The sequence below is a fragment of the Arachis hypogaea genome, chromosome 19, assembly GCF_003086295.3.
Source record: "Arachis hypogaea cultivar Tifrunner chromosome 19, arahy.Tifrunner.gnm2.J5K5, whole genome shotgun sequence".
NCBI lineage: Eukaryota > Viridiplantae > Streptophyta > Magnoliopsida > Fabales > Fabaceae > Arachis > Arachis hypogaea.
The window spans coordinates 23333260-23349538 of NC_092054.1; the positions used below are offsets into that span (position 1 = coordinate 23333260).

At 35.8% G+C, this 16279-nt stretch overlaps 1 protein-coding gene and 1 non-coding gene across 2 annotated transcripts; both read left to right on the forward strand.

Moving 5' to 3' along the window:
* Positions 1-4129: 4129 nt before the first annotated feature.
* LOC112781378 (small nucleolar RNA R71) lies at positions 4130-4237 on the forward strand. Its single transcript, XR_003192158.1, has one exon. It is a non-coding gene; the product is annotated as a small nucleolar RNA R71 (small nucleolar RNA).
* A 10077-nt stretch (positions 4238-14314) lies between these two features.
* Positions 14315-16045, forward strand: LOC112778106 (DELLA protein RGL1-like). Its single transcript, XM_025822471.1, has one exon. It carries the CDS (start codon positions 14315-14317, stop codon positions 16043-16045), a length of 1731 nt encoding a protein of 576 aa, XP_025678256.1.
* The last annotated feature ends 234 nt before the right edge of the window (positions 16046-16279 follow it).

Here is a 16279-nt window from a genome sequence, read left to right on the forward strand (position 1 = left end):
TCATAAACAACAAGATCCAAAATATGCACTGTTCAAGCATTCATTCAGAAAACAAAAAGTATTGTCACCACATCAATATAATTAAACTAAATTCAAGGATAAATTTGAAACTCATGTACTTCTTGTTCTTTTGAATTAAAAACATTTTTCATTTAAAAGAGGTGACAAATTTATGGAATTATTCATAGCCTTAAGACATAGTTACTAAATACTAATGATCATGTAATGAAGACACAAACATAGATAAACATTTAACATAAAAAATGAAAAACAGAAAATTTAAGAACAAGGAATGAGTCCACCTTAGTGATGGTGGCGTTTTCTTCTTGAAGAACCAATGATGTCCTTGAGCTCTTCTATGTCTCTTCCTTGTCTTTGTTGCTCCTCCCTCATTGCTCTTTGATCTTCTCTAATTTCATGGAGAATGATGGAGTGCTCTTGATGTTCCACCCTTAATTGATTCATGTTGTAACTCAAATCTTCTAGAGAAGTGTTGAGTTGTTCCCAATAGTTGTTAGGAGGAAAGTGCATCCCTTGAGGTATCTCCGGGATTTCTTGGTGATGAGCTTCCTCATGCATCTCTTGGGCTCCATGAGTGGGCTCTCTTATTTGCTCCATCCTTTTTTTAGTGATGGGCTTGTCCTCCTCAATGGGGATGTCTCCCTCTATGAAAACTCCAGCTGAGTGACATAAATGGCAAATAAGATGAGGAAAAGCTAGCCTTGGCAAGGTAGAGGGCTTTTCGGCTATTTTGTAGAATTTAAGGGAGATACCTTCATGAACTTCTACTTCCTCTCTGATCATGATGCTATGAATCATGATGGCTCGATCCACAGTAACTTCAGATCGGTTGCTAGTGGGGATGATGGAGCGTTGGATGAACTCCAATCATCCTCTAGCTACAGGCTTAAGGTCCAGTCTTCTCAGTTGAACCAGTTTACCTTTTGAGTCAATCTTCCATTGATCTTCTTCCACACATATGTCCATAAGGACTTGGTCCAACCTTTGATTAAAGTTGATCCTTCTAGTGTAGGGGCGTGCATCTCCTTGCATCATGGGCAAGTTGAACGCTAACCTCACATTCTCCGGACTAAAGTCTAAGTATTTCCCCCAAACCATTGTAAGATAACTCTTTGGGTTCAGGTTTTTACTTTGATCATGGTTCCTAGTGATCCATGCATTGGCATAGAACTCTTGAACTATTAGGATTCCGACTTGTTGAATGGGATTGGTTAGAACTTCCCAACCTCTTCTTTGGATTTCATGTCGGATCTCCGGATACTCATTTTTCTTGAGTTTGAAAGGGACCTCAGGGATCACCTTCTTCTTGGCCACAACATCATAGAAGTGGTCTTGATGGGCTTTGGAGATGAATCTTTCCATCTCCCACGACTCGGAGGTGGAAGCTTTTGTCTTTCCTTTCCCTTTTCTAAAGGTTTCTCCGGTCTTAGGTGCCATCAATGGTAATGGAAAAACAAAAAGCTATGCTTTTACCACACCAAACTTAGAATATTTCTCGCCCTCGAGTAAGAGAAGAAAGAAAAGAAGAAGAAGAAGAGAAAATATGGAGGAGAGTGAGGGGGAGGTGTATTCGGCCAAGGTATAGAAGATAGGGTTATTTTGTGTAAAAATGAAGAAGGATGGAGGGGTTTATATAGTGAGGAGAGAGGGAGTAGGTTCGGCCATATTGGGTGGGTTTGGGTGGGAAAGTGATTTTGAATTTTGAAGGTAGGTGGGGTTTATGGGGAAGGGTGGAGGGATGTGAGTGGTGAAGGGGTAATAGGGAAGAGAGATTGAGGTGATCGGTGAAGGGTTTTGGAGAAAGGTGTTTATTGGAAAGAGAGGATGAATGTTGAGAAGAGGGGAGAATATGAGTGGAGGTAGGTGGGGATCCTGTGGGGTCCACGGATCCTGAGGTGATCCTGTGGGGTCCACAAATCCTAAGGTGTCAAGGATTTACATCCCTGCACCAATTAGGCGTGTAAAACTCCTTTGCATGCAATTCTGGCGTTTAAACGCCAAAGTGATGCTTGTTCTGGGCATTCAACGCCCATGTGCAGCATGTTTCTGGCGTTGAACGCCAGCTCCATGCTTGTTTCTGGCGTTCAGCACCAGCTCTTCTCAGGGTGTATTCCTGGTGTTTGAACGCCAGGATGTTGCTTGTTTCTGGCGTTCAATGCCAGATCCATGCTCTGTTCTGGCGTTGAACGCCAGCCAGATGCTCCTTACTGGCATTTAAACGCCAGTAAGTCCTTCCTTCAGGGTGTGATTTTTCTTCTGCTGTTTTTGATTTTGTTTTTAATTTTTGTATTTATTTTGTGACTCCACATGATCATGAACCTAATAAAACATAAAAATAAAAATAAAATTAGATAAATAAAAATTGGGTTGCCTCCCAACAAGCGCTTCTTTAATGTCAATAGCTTGACAGTGGGCTCTCACGGAGCCACACAGGTGATCAAGTCAATGTTGTAGACTCCCAACACCAAACTTAGAGTTTGGATGTGGGGATTCAACACCAAACTTAGAGTTTGGCTGAGGCCTCCCAATACCAAACTTAGAGTTTGATTGTGGGGGCTTTGTTTGACTCTGTACTAAGAGAAGCTTTTCATGCTTCCTCTCCATTGTTACAGAAGGATAGCCTTGGGCCTTAAACACAATGCAGTCCCCATTCAATTGAAGGACTAATTCTCCTCTATTAACATCTATCACAGCTCTTGTTATGGCTAGGAAAGGTCTTCCAAGGATGATGCATTCATCCTCCTCCCTCCTAGTGTCTAAGATTATGAAATCAGCAGGGATGTAAAGGCCTTCAACCTTTACTAACACTAATCCATAAGCTTGTCTTACTGACTTGTCTGCCAATTGTAATGAGAATAAGGCAAGTTGTACCTTAATGATCCCTAGCTTCTCCATTACAGAGAGTGGCATAAGATTTATACTTGACCCTAGGTCACACAGAGCTTTCTCAAAGGTCATGGTGCCTATGGTACAGGGTATTAAGAATTTGCCAGTATCTTGTCTCTTTTGAGGTAAAGTTTGCTGAACCCATGTATTTAGTTCACTAATGAGCAAGGGGGTTCACCTTCCCAAGTCTCATTACCAAACAGCTTGGCATTCAGCTTCATGATGGCTCCTAGATATTGAGCAATTTACTCTCCAGTTACATCTTCATCCTCTTCAAAGGAAGAATAGTCTTCAGAGCTCATGAATGGCAGAAGGAGGTTTAGTGGAATCTCTATGGTTTCTATATGAGCTTCAGATTCCTTTGGGTCCTTAATAGGGAACTCCTTCTTGCTTGAGAGACGTCCCATGAGGTCATCCTCAGTGGGGTTCACGTCCTCTCCGTCCTCCATGCATTCGGCCATATTGATTATATCAATAGCCTTGCACTCTCTTTTTGGATTCTTTCAGTATTGCTTGGGAGAGTACTAGGAGGTGTTTCAGTGATTTTCTTACTCAGCTGGCCCACTTGTGCCTCCAAATTTCTTATGGAGGACCTTGTTTCACTCATGAAACTTAAAGTGGCCTTGGACAGATCAGAGACTAAGTTTGCTAAATTAGAGGTATTTTGTTCAGAATTCTCTGTCTATTGCTGAGAAGATGATGGAAAAGGCTTGCTATTGCTGAGCCTGTTTCTTCCACCATTATTAAAGCCTTGTTGAGGCTTTTGTTGATCCTTCCACGAGAAATTTGGATGATTTCTCCATGATGAATTATAGGTGTTTCCATAAGGTTCACCCATGTAATTTACCTCTGCTATTGCAGGGTTATCAGGATCATAAGCTTCTTCTTCAGAAGATGCCTCTTTAGTACTGTTGGATGCATTTTGCCATCCATTCAGACTTTGGGAAATCATGTTGACTTGCTAAGTCAACACTTTGTTCTGAGCCAATATGGCATTCAGAGCATCAATTTCAAGAACTCCCTTCCTCTGAGGCGTCCCATTATTCACGAAATTTCTCTCAGAAGTATACATGAATTGATTATTTGTAACCATGTCAAAAAGTTCTTGAGCTTCTGCAGGCATTTTCTTTAGGTGAATGGATCCACCTGCAGAATGGTCCAGTGACATCTTGGAGAACTCAAACAGACCATAATAGAATATATCCAGAATGGTCCATTCTGAAAGCATGTCAGGAGGACACCTTTTGGTCATCTGATTGTATCTTTCCCAAGCTTCATAGAGGGATTCACCATCTTTTTGCTTGAAGGTCTGAACATCCACTCTAAGCTTGCTCAGCTTTTGAGGAGGAAAGAACTTAGCCAAGAAGGCTGTGACCAACTTATCCCAGGAGTCCAAGCTATCCTTAGGTTGTGAGTCCAACCATGTTCTAGCTCTGTCTCTTACAGCAAAAGGGAAAAGCATGAGCCTGTAGACTTCCGGATCTACTCCATTAGTCTTAACAGTCTCACAGATCTGCAGGAACTCAGTTAAAAACTGATAGGGATCTTCTGATGGAAGTCCATGGAATTTGCAGTTCTGTTGCATTAGAGCAACTAATTGAGGTTTCAGCTCAAAATTGTTTGCTCCAATGGTAGGGATTGAGATGCTTCTTCCATCAAACTTGGAAGTAGGTGTAGTATAATCACCAAGCATCCTTCTTGCATTATTGTTGTTAGGTTCGGCTGCCATCTCCTTTTCTTGTTTGAAAATTTCAGTAAGGTTGTCTCTGGATTGTTGTAATTTAGCTTCTCTTAGTTTCTTCTTCAGAGTCCTTTCAGGTTCTGGATCAGCTTCAACAAGAATGCCCTTTTTCCTTATTCCTGCTCATATGAAAGAGAAGAGAACAAGAAAAGAAAAGGAATCCTCTATGTTACAGTAAAGAGGTTCCTTATTGTTAGTAGAAGAAGAAAGGGAATAAGAGTGAAGAAGAATGGATAATCCAAACACAAGGGTGAGGATAGGAGCAGAGATATGAGATGAAGAGAAGTGTTAGTAGATGAATAAATAAATAGAAGGAGATGAGAAAGAGAAGAATTCGAAAATAAAATAAAATAAAATTAAAAATTAAAAATCCGAAAATTGAAATTGAAATCAAATTAAATTAAAATTAAAGCAATTAGTTAATTAAAAAAGAAATTTGAAAAGAGGGAAGGGATTTTCGAAAATTAGAGAGAGAGAGTTAGTTAAGTAGTTTTGAAAAAGATAAGAATCAAACAAAAAGTTAAGTGGTTAATTGAAAAAGATTTGAAAATTAAATTTTGAAAAGATAAGAAGTTAGAAAAGATTTTTGAAATTAAATTTTGAAAAAGATGTGATTGAAATTTATTTTGAAAAAGATTTGAAAAAGAAATTTAAAAAAGATTTGATTTTGAAAATTAAAGTTGATTAGTTGACTAACAAGAAACAAAAAGATTTGATTTTAAAATTTAAAGATTGGACCTTTCTTACTAGGCAAGTAACAAACTTTATATTTTTGAATCAATCACATTAATTGTTAGCATTAATTTCGAAAATGTAAAATAAAAGTAAGAAAAAGATTTTGAAAATTAATTTTGAAATTTTCGAAAATCATAGAAGAAAAATGAAAAAGATTTGATTTTTGAAAAAGGTTTGAAAAAGATAGGATTTTTAAATTGAAAATTTGATTTGACTCATAAGAAACAATCAAATTTCAAAATTTTTTGAAAAAATCAACTCAAATTTTCGAAAATTATGAGATAAAAAAAAAGGAAAGATATTTTTTTTATTTTTGAATTTTTAATGATGAGAGAGAAAAACATGAAAAAGACTCAAAACATAAAAGTTTTGGATTAAAACAAAAGATGCATGCGAGAACACTATGAATGTCAAGATGAACACCAAGAACACTTTGAATGTCATGATGAACATCAAGGACTTATTTTTGAAAATTTTTTAGAAAAGGAAATATGCAAGACACCAAACTTAGAAATTTTCAATGTTTAGACACTATGAATGCAAAAATGCATATGAAAAACAACAAAAGACACAAAATAAGAAAATATGAAGATCAAACAAGAAGACTTGTCAAGAACAACTTGAAGATCATGAAGGATGCAATGCATGAATTTTCGAAAAATGCAAGAAAGAGATAAACATGCAATTGACACCAAACTTAAAATTTGACTCCAGACTCAAACAAGAAACATCAAATTTTTTGTTTTTATGATTTTATTAAATATTTTTTTTGGGTATTTTTCGAAAATTAATTGGAAAAGGAAAATAAGGATTTCAAAATTTTTAATAGGAATTCCAGGAATCTTGCAATGTTAGTCTAAAACTCCAGTCCAGGAATTAGACATGGCTCACTAGCCAGCCAAGCTTTCAGTGAAAGCTCCGGTCCAAAACACTAGACATGGTCAATGGTCAGCCAAGCTTCAGCATGTAAATCAGACATACAACAGCTAAGTCATTAAATTAACTTGCCTCTATGCTGATGATTTGGAAGCCTCAGTCCAAAAGAATTTAAACATGGCTTTACAGCCAGCCAGGCTTCAACATTTTTCATGAAACACTAGGATTCATTCTTAAAAATTCTGAAGAACATAAAATAATTTATAAATTTATTTTTTTTTCAAAAATAAGAATAATAAAAACAAAAACTTAAAATTAAAATAAAGTTACCTAATCTGAGCAATAAGATGAACCGTCAGTTGTCCAAACTCGAACAATCCCCAGCAACGGCGCCAAAAACTTGATAGGCGAAATTGTTATTCAAATGTAAAATTTGTTGTTCGTTCTCTCCCTGGCAATGGCGCCAAAAACTTGGTGCACAATACCATGGTCCAAACATAACTTCACAACTTCGCACAACTAATCCAGCAAGTGCACTGGGTCATCCAAGTAATACCTTACGTGAGTAAGGGTCAATCCCACGGAGATTGTTGGTATGAAGCAAGCTATGGTCATCTTGTAAATCTCAGTTAGGCGGATAATAATTGGTTATGGAGTTTTCGAATAATAATAGTAAGTAAACAGAAAATAAGGATAAAAATACTTATGTAAATTCATTGGTGAAAATTTCAGATAAGTGTCTGGAGATGCTGTATGGCTCTAGAACGTTTGCTGTCCTACTGCTTTTATTCAATCCTTTCTTACTCCTTTCCATGGCAAGCTGTATGTAGAGCATCACCGTTGTCAATGGCTACATCCCATCCTCTCAGTGAAAATGGTCCAAATGCTCTGTCACAGCATGGCTAATCATCTGTCGGTTCTCAATCATGTCGGAATAGAATCCCTTGATTCTTTTGCGTTTGTCATCACGCCCAATAATCACGAGTTTGAAGCTTGTCACAGTCATTCAATCCCTGAATCCTACTCAGAATACCACAGACAAGGTTTACACTTTCCGGATTCTCATGAATGCCGCCATCAATCTAGCTTATACCACGAAGATTCTGATTAAGGAATCCAAGAGATATGCGCCCGGTCTAAGGTAGAACGGAAGTGGTTGTCAGTCACGCGTTCATAGGTGAGAATGATAATGAGTGTCACGGATCATTACATTTATCATGTTGAAGTGCAACGAATATCTTAGAATAGGAATAAGTTGAATTGAATAGAAAATAGTAGTAATTGCATTAAAACTCGAGGTACAGCAGAGCTCCACACCTTAATCTATGGAGTGTAGAAACTCTACCGTTGAGAATACATAAGTGATAATATGGTAGACATGGCCGAGTGGCTAGCCTCCCATGAAGGTCTAAGATAGCATAAAACTAATCAAAGATTATCCGAAGATGGTCAAAAATAGACCCCTAAATACAATAGTGAAAAGTTCTATATATACTAGACTAGCTACTAGGGTTTACAGAAATAAGTAATTGATGCAGAAATCCACTTCCGGGGCCCACTTGGTGTGTGCTTGGGCTGAGCTTGAATTTTACACGTGTAGAGGCTTCTTTTGGAGTTGAACGCCAAGTTGTAACGTATTTTCGGCGTTCAACTCTGGTTCGTGACGTGTTTCTGGCGTTTGACTCCAGAATGCAGCGTAGAACTGGCGTTGAGCGCCAGTTCGCGTCGTCTACTCTTGAATAAAGTATGGACAATTATATATTTCTGGAAAGCTCTGGATGTCTACTTTCCAACGCCATTGAGAGCGCGCCATTTGAAGTTCTGTAGCTCCAAAAAATCCATTTCGAGTGCAGGGAGGTCAGAATCCAACAGCATCAGCAATCCTTTGTCAGCCTTTTATCAGAGTTTTGCTCATGTCCTTCGATTTCAGCCAAAAATTACCTGAAATCACAGAAAAACACACAAACTCATAGTAAAGTCCGGAGATGTGAATTTAGCATAAAAACTAATGAAAACAACCCTAAAAGTAACTAGATCCTACTAAAAACTACTAAAAACAATGCCAAAAAGCATATAAATTATCCGCTCATCAGATGGCAAGTTGAGGGTGGAAGTTCCCTCTCTTGTCGTGATGTGGATGTGGAGAAGGTGGAAAGACACACTCCTTCGATGTGAAAAGGCACTCTCCTTCGTGTATCCTCTAGGAGAAGGTGGAAAGGCACACTCCTTCGATGTGGAAAGGCACTCTCCTTCGTTTATGATCCTCCTGGAGATGCGCAACCTAGAGACCAATGTCTGGTTTAGCTACCAGATGTGTCGGGTTCTGGAAAAATAACCGACACGTGAGCTCACGGCCAGTAGGATAGTCATTCATCATATGCATATGTGTGCTTTGTTTGCTATGCCTTAATTGGGAATGCCTAATTGATATATATCACTTGCTACTTGTATTATCTGTTCATTACTTGTGCTTGAACTTGTTTGGTTGTTTGCTCCTGTTGCATTATGGATGATGGAGGAATGGAGGAAATGGAGAAATGGTTTGGTGTTAGGTGTGGATTGAAATTGAGTAAGTTAGGTAGATTTAGAATACCTACCCCTGTTTATGGCTTCTGTTTAGTACTTAAGTTGGATAACTGAATATACGGAGTTCTAGGATTGCCTATGACATTCTCAGGACCTTATTTATTATACGCGTGGCACTTTTACCATGCTGAGAACCTCGGTTCTCATTCCATATTTGTTGTTGTTGTTTTTCAGATGCAGGTCGAGAGGCTCCTCGCTAGGCGTCTAGATCTTGTGAAGCAAAGTAATCCTTAGGTGTATTTTGGTTTTCTGTTGTATATATATATATATATGTATTTAGCTTACTCTCTAAGTAACTTGTGTATGCTGTTCCTCTTAGAGGTTGAGGGAGAGATAGGAGTTTACTTTGGTATTTTAGTGTACTTTGGGAATACTTATGTAGATATATATATATTCTCCGGCCAGCCTTAGCTTCCCAGGCTGAGTGAGGGGCTAGTTATGCTGTTTCCTTGGCTTTCCTTTATTCTTTTGCTTATCTTTATCATGTTCCTATTAGGTTTCTTAGCACGCAAGTAACTCTTTCCATTGAGCGTTGCGCTTTTCATTTTTATGATCTTGTTTCACCCATTTTTTTCAAGGCTCCTAGTCTATTATATTCTTTCTATTATTATATATATGTATTTTATTTTTAGAGGTCGTAGCGGTCGTAGCACCTTGCCACCTCTGTTTTACATCCTAGGTGTAAAGCTTTGTGTGGTAGGGTGTTACAATATACAAACTGGAGATATATTTAAAGCCCGGTTTGCAAATTGTCATTTTGATGAATCAAAATTTCCAACATTAGGAGGAGAGAATAAGCTTCCTAAAAAGGAACTTAATTGGAATGCATAATCGTTGTTGCATTTAGATCCTCGATCAGGGCTATGTGAACTAGAAGTTCAAAAGATTATACATTTGCAAAGGATAGCAAATGAATTACCTAATGCATTTTCTGATACAAAGAGGATAATTAAATCCTATATACCGGCTGAAAATGCTCCGATTCGAGTTGAAGTCCCAGTCGAATAAATTGCCACCGAAGCAAATTCACGCCAGAAGCGTGGCAGGCCTGTCTGTTCTAAAGACAAAAATATTCGGAAAAAAAGAGGTAAATACTATTCTTGTTAAAAAAACATAGTAAAGACACCTGCAATTGTCCAAAATTCTGATATAATTTTAACTCCAGAAGACGTTCAAGTACCTGAAATTTGTGAAAATGACGAGATCTCGATAAATTATGGTTTTACAAGAGAGAAATGGAACCAAAATAAGACAATTGTCAATAAAATATTTGCATATAATGTGGCATTAAATATCATGCATAAAAGTAAGGATCTTGAGCCAAGATCAGTCGAAGAATGTCGACAAAGAAATGATTGGCCAAAATGGGAAGAAGCCATGAAGGCTAAGTTAGACTCACTTACAAAATGTAAAGTCTTTGGACCTGTAGTCCGTACACCAGAAGATGTAAAATCTGTTGGATACCGATGGCTATTTGTGAGAAAACGAAATGAGAAAAATGAAGTCGTACGCTACAAAGCTCGACTTGTGGCACAAGGTTTTTCACAAAGGCCCCGTATAGATTATGAAGAAACATATTCCCCTGTAGTGGATGCGATAACATTGCGTTATTTGGTCAGTTTATCCGCGTATCATAAATTACATTTGCATTTAATGGATGTGGTAACAGCCTACTTATACGGCTCATTAGTTCGTGATATCTATATGAAAGTCCCTGAAGGACTAAAGATATCTAAATCATCCAATGAATATTCACAAGGGTTATACTCAATCAAATTGCAAAGATCTTTATATGGTCTGAAGTAATCTGGATGAATGTGGTATAATCGTCTTACTGAGTATCTGGCTAAAAACGGATTTAAGAATGATGATATCTACCCATGTGTTTTCATAAAGAAATCTACATCTGGATTCATTATAATTGTTGTGTACGTTGATGATTTAAATATCATTGGAACTCCTGAAGAGATTTTAACAATTATAAAAACTCTAAAAGAAGAGTTTGAGATGAAAGATCTTGAAGAGATTTTATATGGATAAGTCACATCCATTAAGTACCCCAATGATCGTAAGATCTCTAGATGTGGAAAAGGATCAATTCCGTCCTGAGGAAGAAAATGAAGATATCCTTGGTCCTGAAGTACCACATCTTAGTGCCATTGGAGTGCTAATGTATCTTGCGAATAATACACGACCCGATATATCATTTGCTGTGAATTTACTAGCAAAATATAAGTTCCTCTCCAACCAGAAGACATTGGAATGAAATCAAACAAATCTTTCGATATCTTCATGGAACAGTTGATATGGGACTATTTTACCCAAATGGATCTAAGTCACAATTAGTTGACTATGCTGACGCTGGATACTTGTCTGATCCATACAAAGGGAGATCTCAAACAGGATATCTGTTCACATATGGTGGTACAGCTATATCATGGAAGTCCACGAAATAGACGATAGCAGCAACCTCCTTTAATCATGCTGAAATACTAGCGATTCATGAAGCAAGTCGCGAGTGTTTTTGGCTCAGGAGTTTGATCCAATATATTCTGTCATCATGTGGACTGATTGATCAAAAAATAGCTCCAACTGTCTTGTTTGAAGATAATACAGCATGCATTGCACAACTTAAAGGTGGATACATCAAAGATTCGCTCAAGTGATAATCTGGCAGATTTATTTACAAAGTCACTCCCAAAATTCTCCTTTGAAAGATTGGTACATCAGATTGGGATGCGCCGATTTTGAGATATTAAATGATGTCGACAAGAGGGGGAGATTGTACTCTTTTTTCTTTCGTCAGGTTTTTTCCATTGGGTTTTTTTTATAAGATTTTTAACGAGGCAGTTCCATCACTAAGGATATTGTACTCTTTTTTCTCCACTAAAATTTTTCCCATTAGGTTTTCTTTAGTAAGGTTTTAACGAGGCATAATCCTGAATGGTCATCTAAGGGAGAGTGTTGTGATAAGGTGATGATCTGGATGCCCATTTATTATGGACAGTTTACATTCTTTAAAGTGAATGACATTAAAGAGGTATTGAAAAAATAAGCATGTTACCTCTATAAATAGTAGAATGTAGTTTCACATTTATACACACCATCAATAACAAATATTTCTCTCTCTCTTTATACTGTTAATATCTCTCTATTTACGTTACTATATATATGTTAATAAATATATGAATCATTTTTATTGATTTAATTATATTAATATTAGAATCTTTTATTTATACATTTTTATTTTATATTTAGTATATCTTTTATTCTTTTATTTATTTTACAACAAATATAAAATTTATCCATTTATTGATGTGGCAAAGTTTTGGGGGATGATTATTAATTGATTTTTATTATTTTGTTTATAAGAGTATTACATATATGCGAAAAGCATTAAATAATTTTTCGACAATACAAATATACAATGCTTTTGATGTGTCACTCGAGGCTTGCTTTGATCTTGCCATTTGTTTCGATAATGACATATCCATTAATTGTTGACGGCTGAAGTTGATGAAACCAAGGAAAATATCCCCATCCAAAATTGCATGATTCGCCACAAGTCCTCCCTCAATATTATTAGCTGATAATGAAGTTTTCTAAAACTTGTGTACATATAAAAGTGAAGGTGGAAATAGAAAAAAAAATTGTTATTTTTGTATAAATTAATTATGAGGAGTGTTAGGGCCAGCAATTTTTGTGGTTTGTAACCATTAATTGGTCATCAATAGTGTTTTTAATAGTGTGAGATTAAATTCAATGGTATAGAATCATTCAATTTTCTCTTGATGGTTAAATGCTGGCCAACTTTTTAAAAAATTGCTGCCCCCTAAACTTTTTCATTAATTATTATATAATAATTTAATTAAATTATTAAATTATTTAATAATTTTTTATTATTAATTTTATATGAAAATAACTTGAGGTGGATTTTCATTATAATTAATTAAAACTAGAAAAACAATGTGTATTTTTTTTCATATATTTTTAGTATGAAAATGATTTTTTATTTTTTTTATTTTTATTAATTATTTCTAATATAAAATTACAATATAAACAAAAACAATCATATTTTTTTGTAGTTTTTTTTGTATGAATCCCGCTAGGAAGCCAATGGAATATTTATACAATGTGTACAATGGGTTATGAGTTAAAAAATAAACATCACTCATACTATTCAGTGACGGAACTTGAAACAAAATTTTGGGGTGGAGATAGAAAATAATTGTCAAAATATTTTTGATATGTACCCCCATTTAAGATAAGCTCGTCTAATCTCATCTCTCTGGTTTGGGTGATATTGCCAAATTTAAAGCCGTTTTTCAATATCTCGTTCCAAAAAATTAAGGTTAAAGTGAACTTTTGAAGGTTATATCTCACTTTCTTCGTGATTCATTAAAGTAGAAGAACTATCTACAGGTGTTGATATTGTAAAAGTTATATGTTCTCCTTCTTAAATATTAGCCTTCCTCTTAAAAAATGTATCAATTCTTTGATTTTTCATTATTATTTTATATAAAAATTTGAATATATATCTTGTAAAATATATAAAGAAGAAGTTAGAAGGACAAATATTAAAATTTATAATATTTATTAATTTTTTATCAATTTATACAAATACAATAATATTAATACTTATTGAATATTCTATTATTTTTTATCATATAAAAAATTAAATTAAATAAATATTAAAATATAAAATAATATTAAATTAAATAAATAAAAAATATCCAATTTTTTATATTTGAACTTAAAGATAGAGAGAGTGTTGTTTATTGAACTTATTAGATATTTTAACTCATAGTAAAGTATTTAAGTCAATTGAACTATTTTTTATCTTTTGAAAAAATACTACTAAATTTTTTATAAAAAGTTTGGGATCATGGCCCCCCTTGTCTGAACTAAGCTCCGCCACGGACTGAATTGGACATCCCTAAACTTCCATTGTACACATTGTACAGATATTCCATTGGCTCCCTATACTTCCTCTTTTTTGATATTCCATTGGCTCCTTATACTTCTTCTTTTTTGTATATATCTTTTATAGTATAAGAAATAAATCTTTTATTTTCTTTAATTTTTATTAAATATTTTAATATCATTAAAAAACATATAAAAAAATAATATCTATATTATTTAGGATTTAATTTTGATGCACGATATAAAATAATTTTATAAATATATTTAATTATATAATATGAAAGCAACAAAAATAACAAATTTTTTATTGCGTAATTATTTAAAATACTGAATATAATTAGACAAAATTTATAAAACGTTTCTTGAGTAACTTACAAATTTTATCTTCAAAATATTCGATTTTGAGTAGTTTCCACACTAACATAGTAACATGCACAGACACCATTGCCATAAAACCATGTATAAATATGGAAAGAAGGGCAAAAGGCTCATTGTCGGAGTGTAAAAGACTGCTGATACCTTTCTTGAGTTCTATTCTAACTCAACATGGTGAGCGAGCGTTTCTCTTCAACAGGTTTCAATCTCAACGGAATCCTTGACGGTTATGGTTCAATACAAGAAGAGCATGTTGAGTTTCGAGTGGAAGACACCACCAACACCTCAACAATAACGGAATTTCTTGGAGACATGAATAACAATAATCCAATCTCTTATAATGAGAAAAACGAGCCCCAGCAACATGATGATTTCAAGTTTGATAACTTGGTGCTAGAAGAGTTCAGCTTTTACCCTGATCCACATCAAAAGACACAACCATTATTATTGCCACAAAAGAATAATAATAATCAATCGTTAGTCAGAAAAACAAGTTCGGTTGAACCACCACGGTCGCCACCTCCGCCTCCTTCATGGGAGCTCCTCTGCAGTTACGGAAGCAGGATCCAGAGGTTAGGACGGAGAAACTTAAGCGGCGCCAGCGAAGAAGCGAAAACTAGCACTAGCATTAGTCCCCAGAAGTTATCAACAGAGGAAATAGTAAGATTGGCAGGAGCAAGGTATGTGCAATACTCTTCACAATGGCAAGATAATTGGTTCATGCCAATGCATCCTTATGCTCAAATTGGTTTCATGATTTTGTCTGAAGAAGAAAATAGGGACATTGACCTTGCCCAATTTCTCCTAGCTTCAGCTGATAAGATTGGGTGCCAACAATTCGAGCGTGCAAATTCATTGCTCCTTCAATGCCAATGGAATTCATCAAATCTTGGGAACACAGTTCAGAGACTCGTCTTTCATTTCTCTTGCGCACTAAAAGAAAGGCTGAATAGAGAGATAGGAGGGATGGTGTTAGAGAGGAATTCGCAGAGGGAACTGGTTGAAGCAATGCAAATGGATCATAACTCGGCGATTGCATGCCATCAAAAGCTTCCTTTTAATCAAGTGATGCAATTTGTTGGTGTGCAAGCTTTGGTTGAGCATGTTGCATCAAAAACCAAAATCCATTTGATAGATCTTGGGCTTGGATATGGGCTGATGGCGACAGTTCTTATGCAAGCTCTGGCAGAGCGAAGCGAAAAGCCGGTCGAGCTTGTGAAGATAACTGCCGTTGGATGTGGAAGCAAGAGGGTGCTAGATGAGGCAGGGAGGAGGTTGGTGAGTTTTGCCAAGTCCTTGAAGTTTCGCATTTTGTTTAAGACAGTTTTTGTTGAAGACATTACAGAATTAAGGGAAGATCATTTTGAGATTGAAAATGATGAAGCTGTGGCCGTGTACTCTCCCAATACCCTGAGGATTTTGGTGCCAAGTCCTGATTCCTTGGACAACTTGATGAGGGTGTTAAGGAAGATTAAACCGGCTATTATGGTTGTTGTTGAGATTGAAGCAAACCACAACTCCCCTTTATTTGTGAATCGATTCATTGAGTCCTTGTTTTTCTTTTCAGCATATTTTGATTGCATTGAAACGTGTCTAAATCAGGAGAATGAGTGCAGGATGAGATTAGAAGCAATATTATCTGAAGCAATACGAAACATTGTTGCATTGGATGACAAAGAGAGAGCAGCTAGGAATGTGAAGATACATGTTTGGAGAAGGTTTTTTGCGAGATTTAGAATGTTTGAAACTGAATTTAGTGAGTCATCGGTATACCAAGGTAATTTGGTTATTAAAAAGCTTGGTTTGAGTAACATTTGCACGTTAGATAAGAATGGAAAGAGTCTTATCATTGGATGGAAGGGGACCCCAATTCACTCCATCTCAGCATGGAAGTTTCTTTGAAGGTCATCGTACAAAAGTTAATATGATTGCTAAAGAGTATTTACAAATTTCATATATTAATTGATTAATTATTAATTATTGTGAACGGTGTGGTAGTTACCAACCGTTTGGTTTGTATCCAATTGTTCAAATAAGAGCAAAAAGTCAAGAACTGTTGCTCCAGGAAATCACTTTGTAATTGAATTTGAAAAAATTCTTTGTTTGCCAATAACATGTCTCTTAAAAATTTAAAGC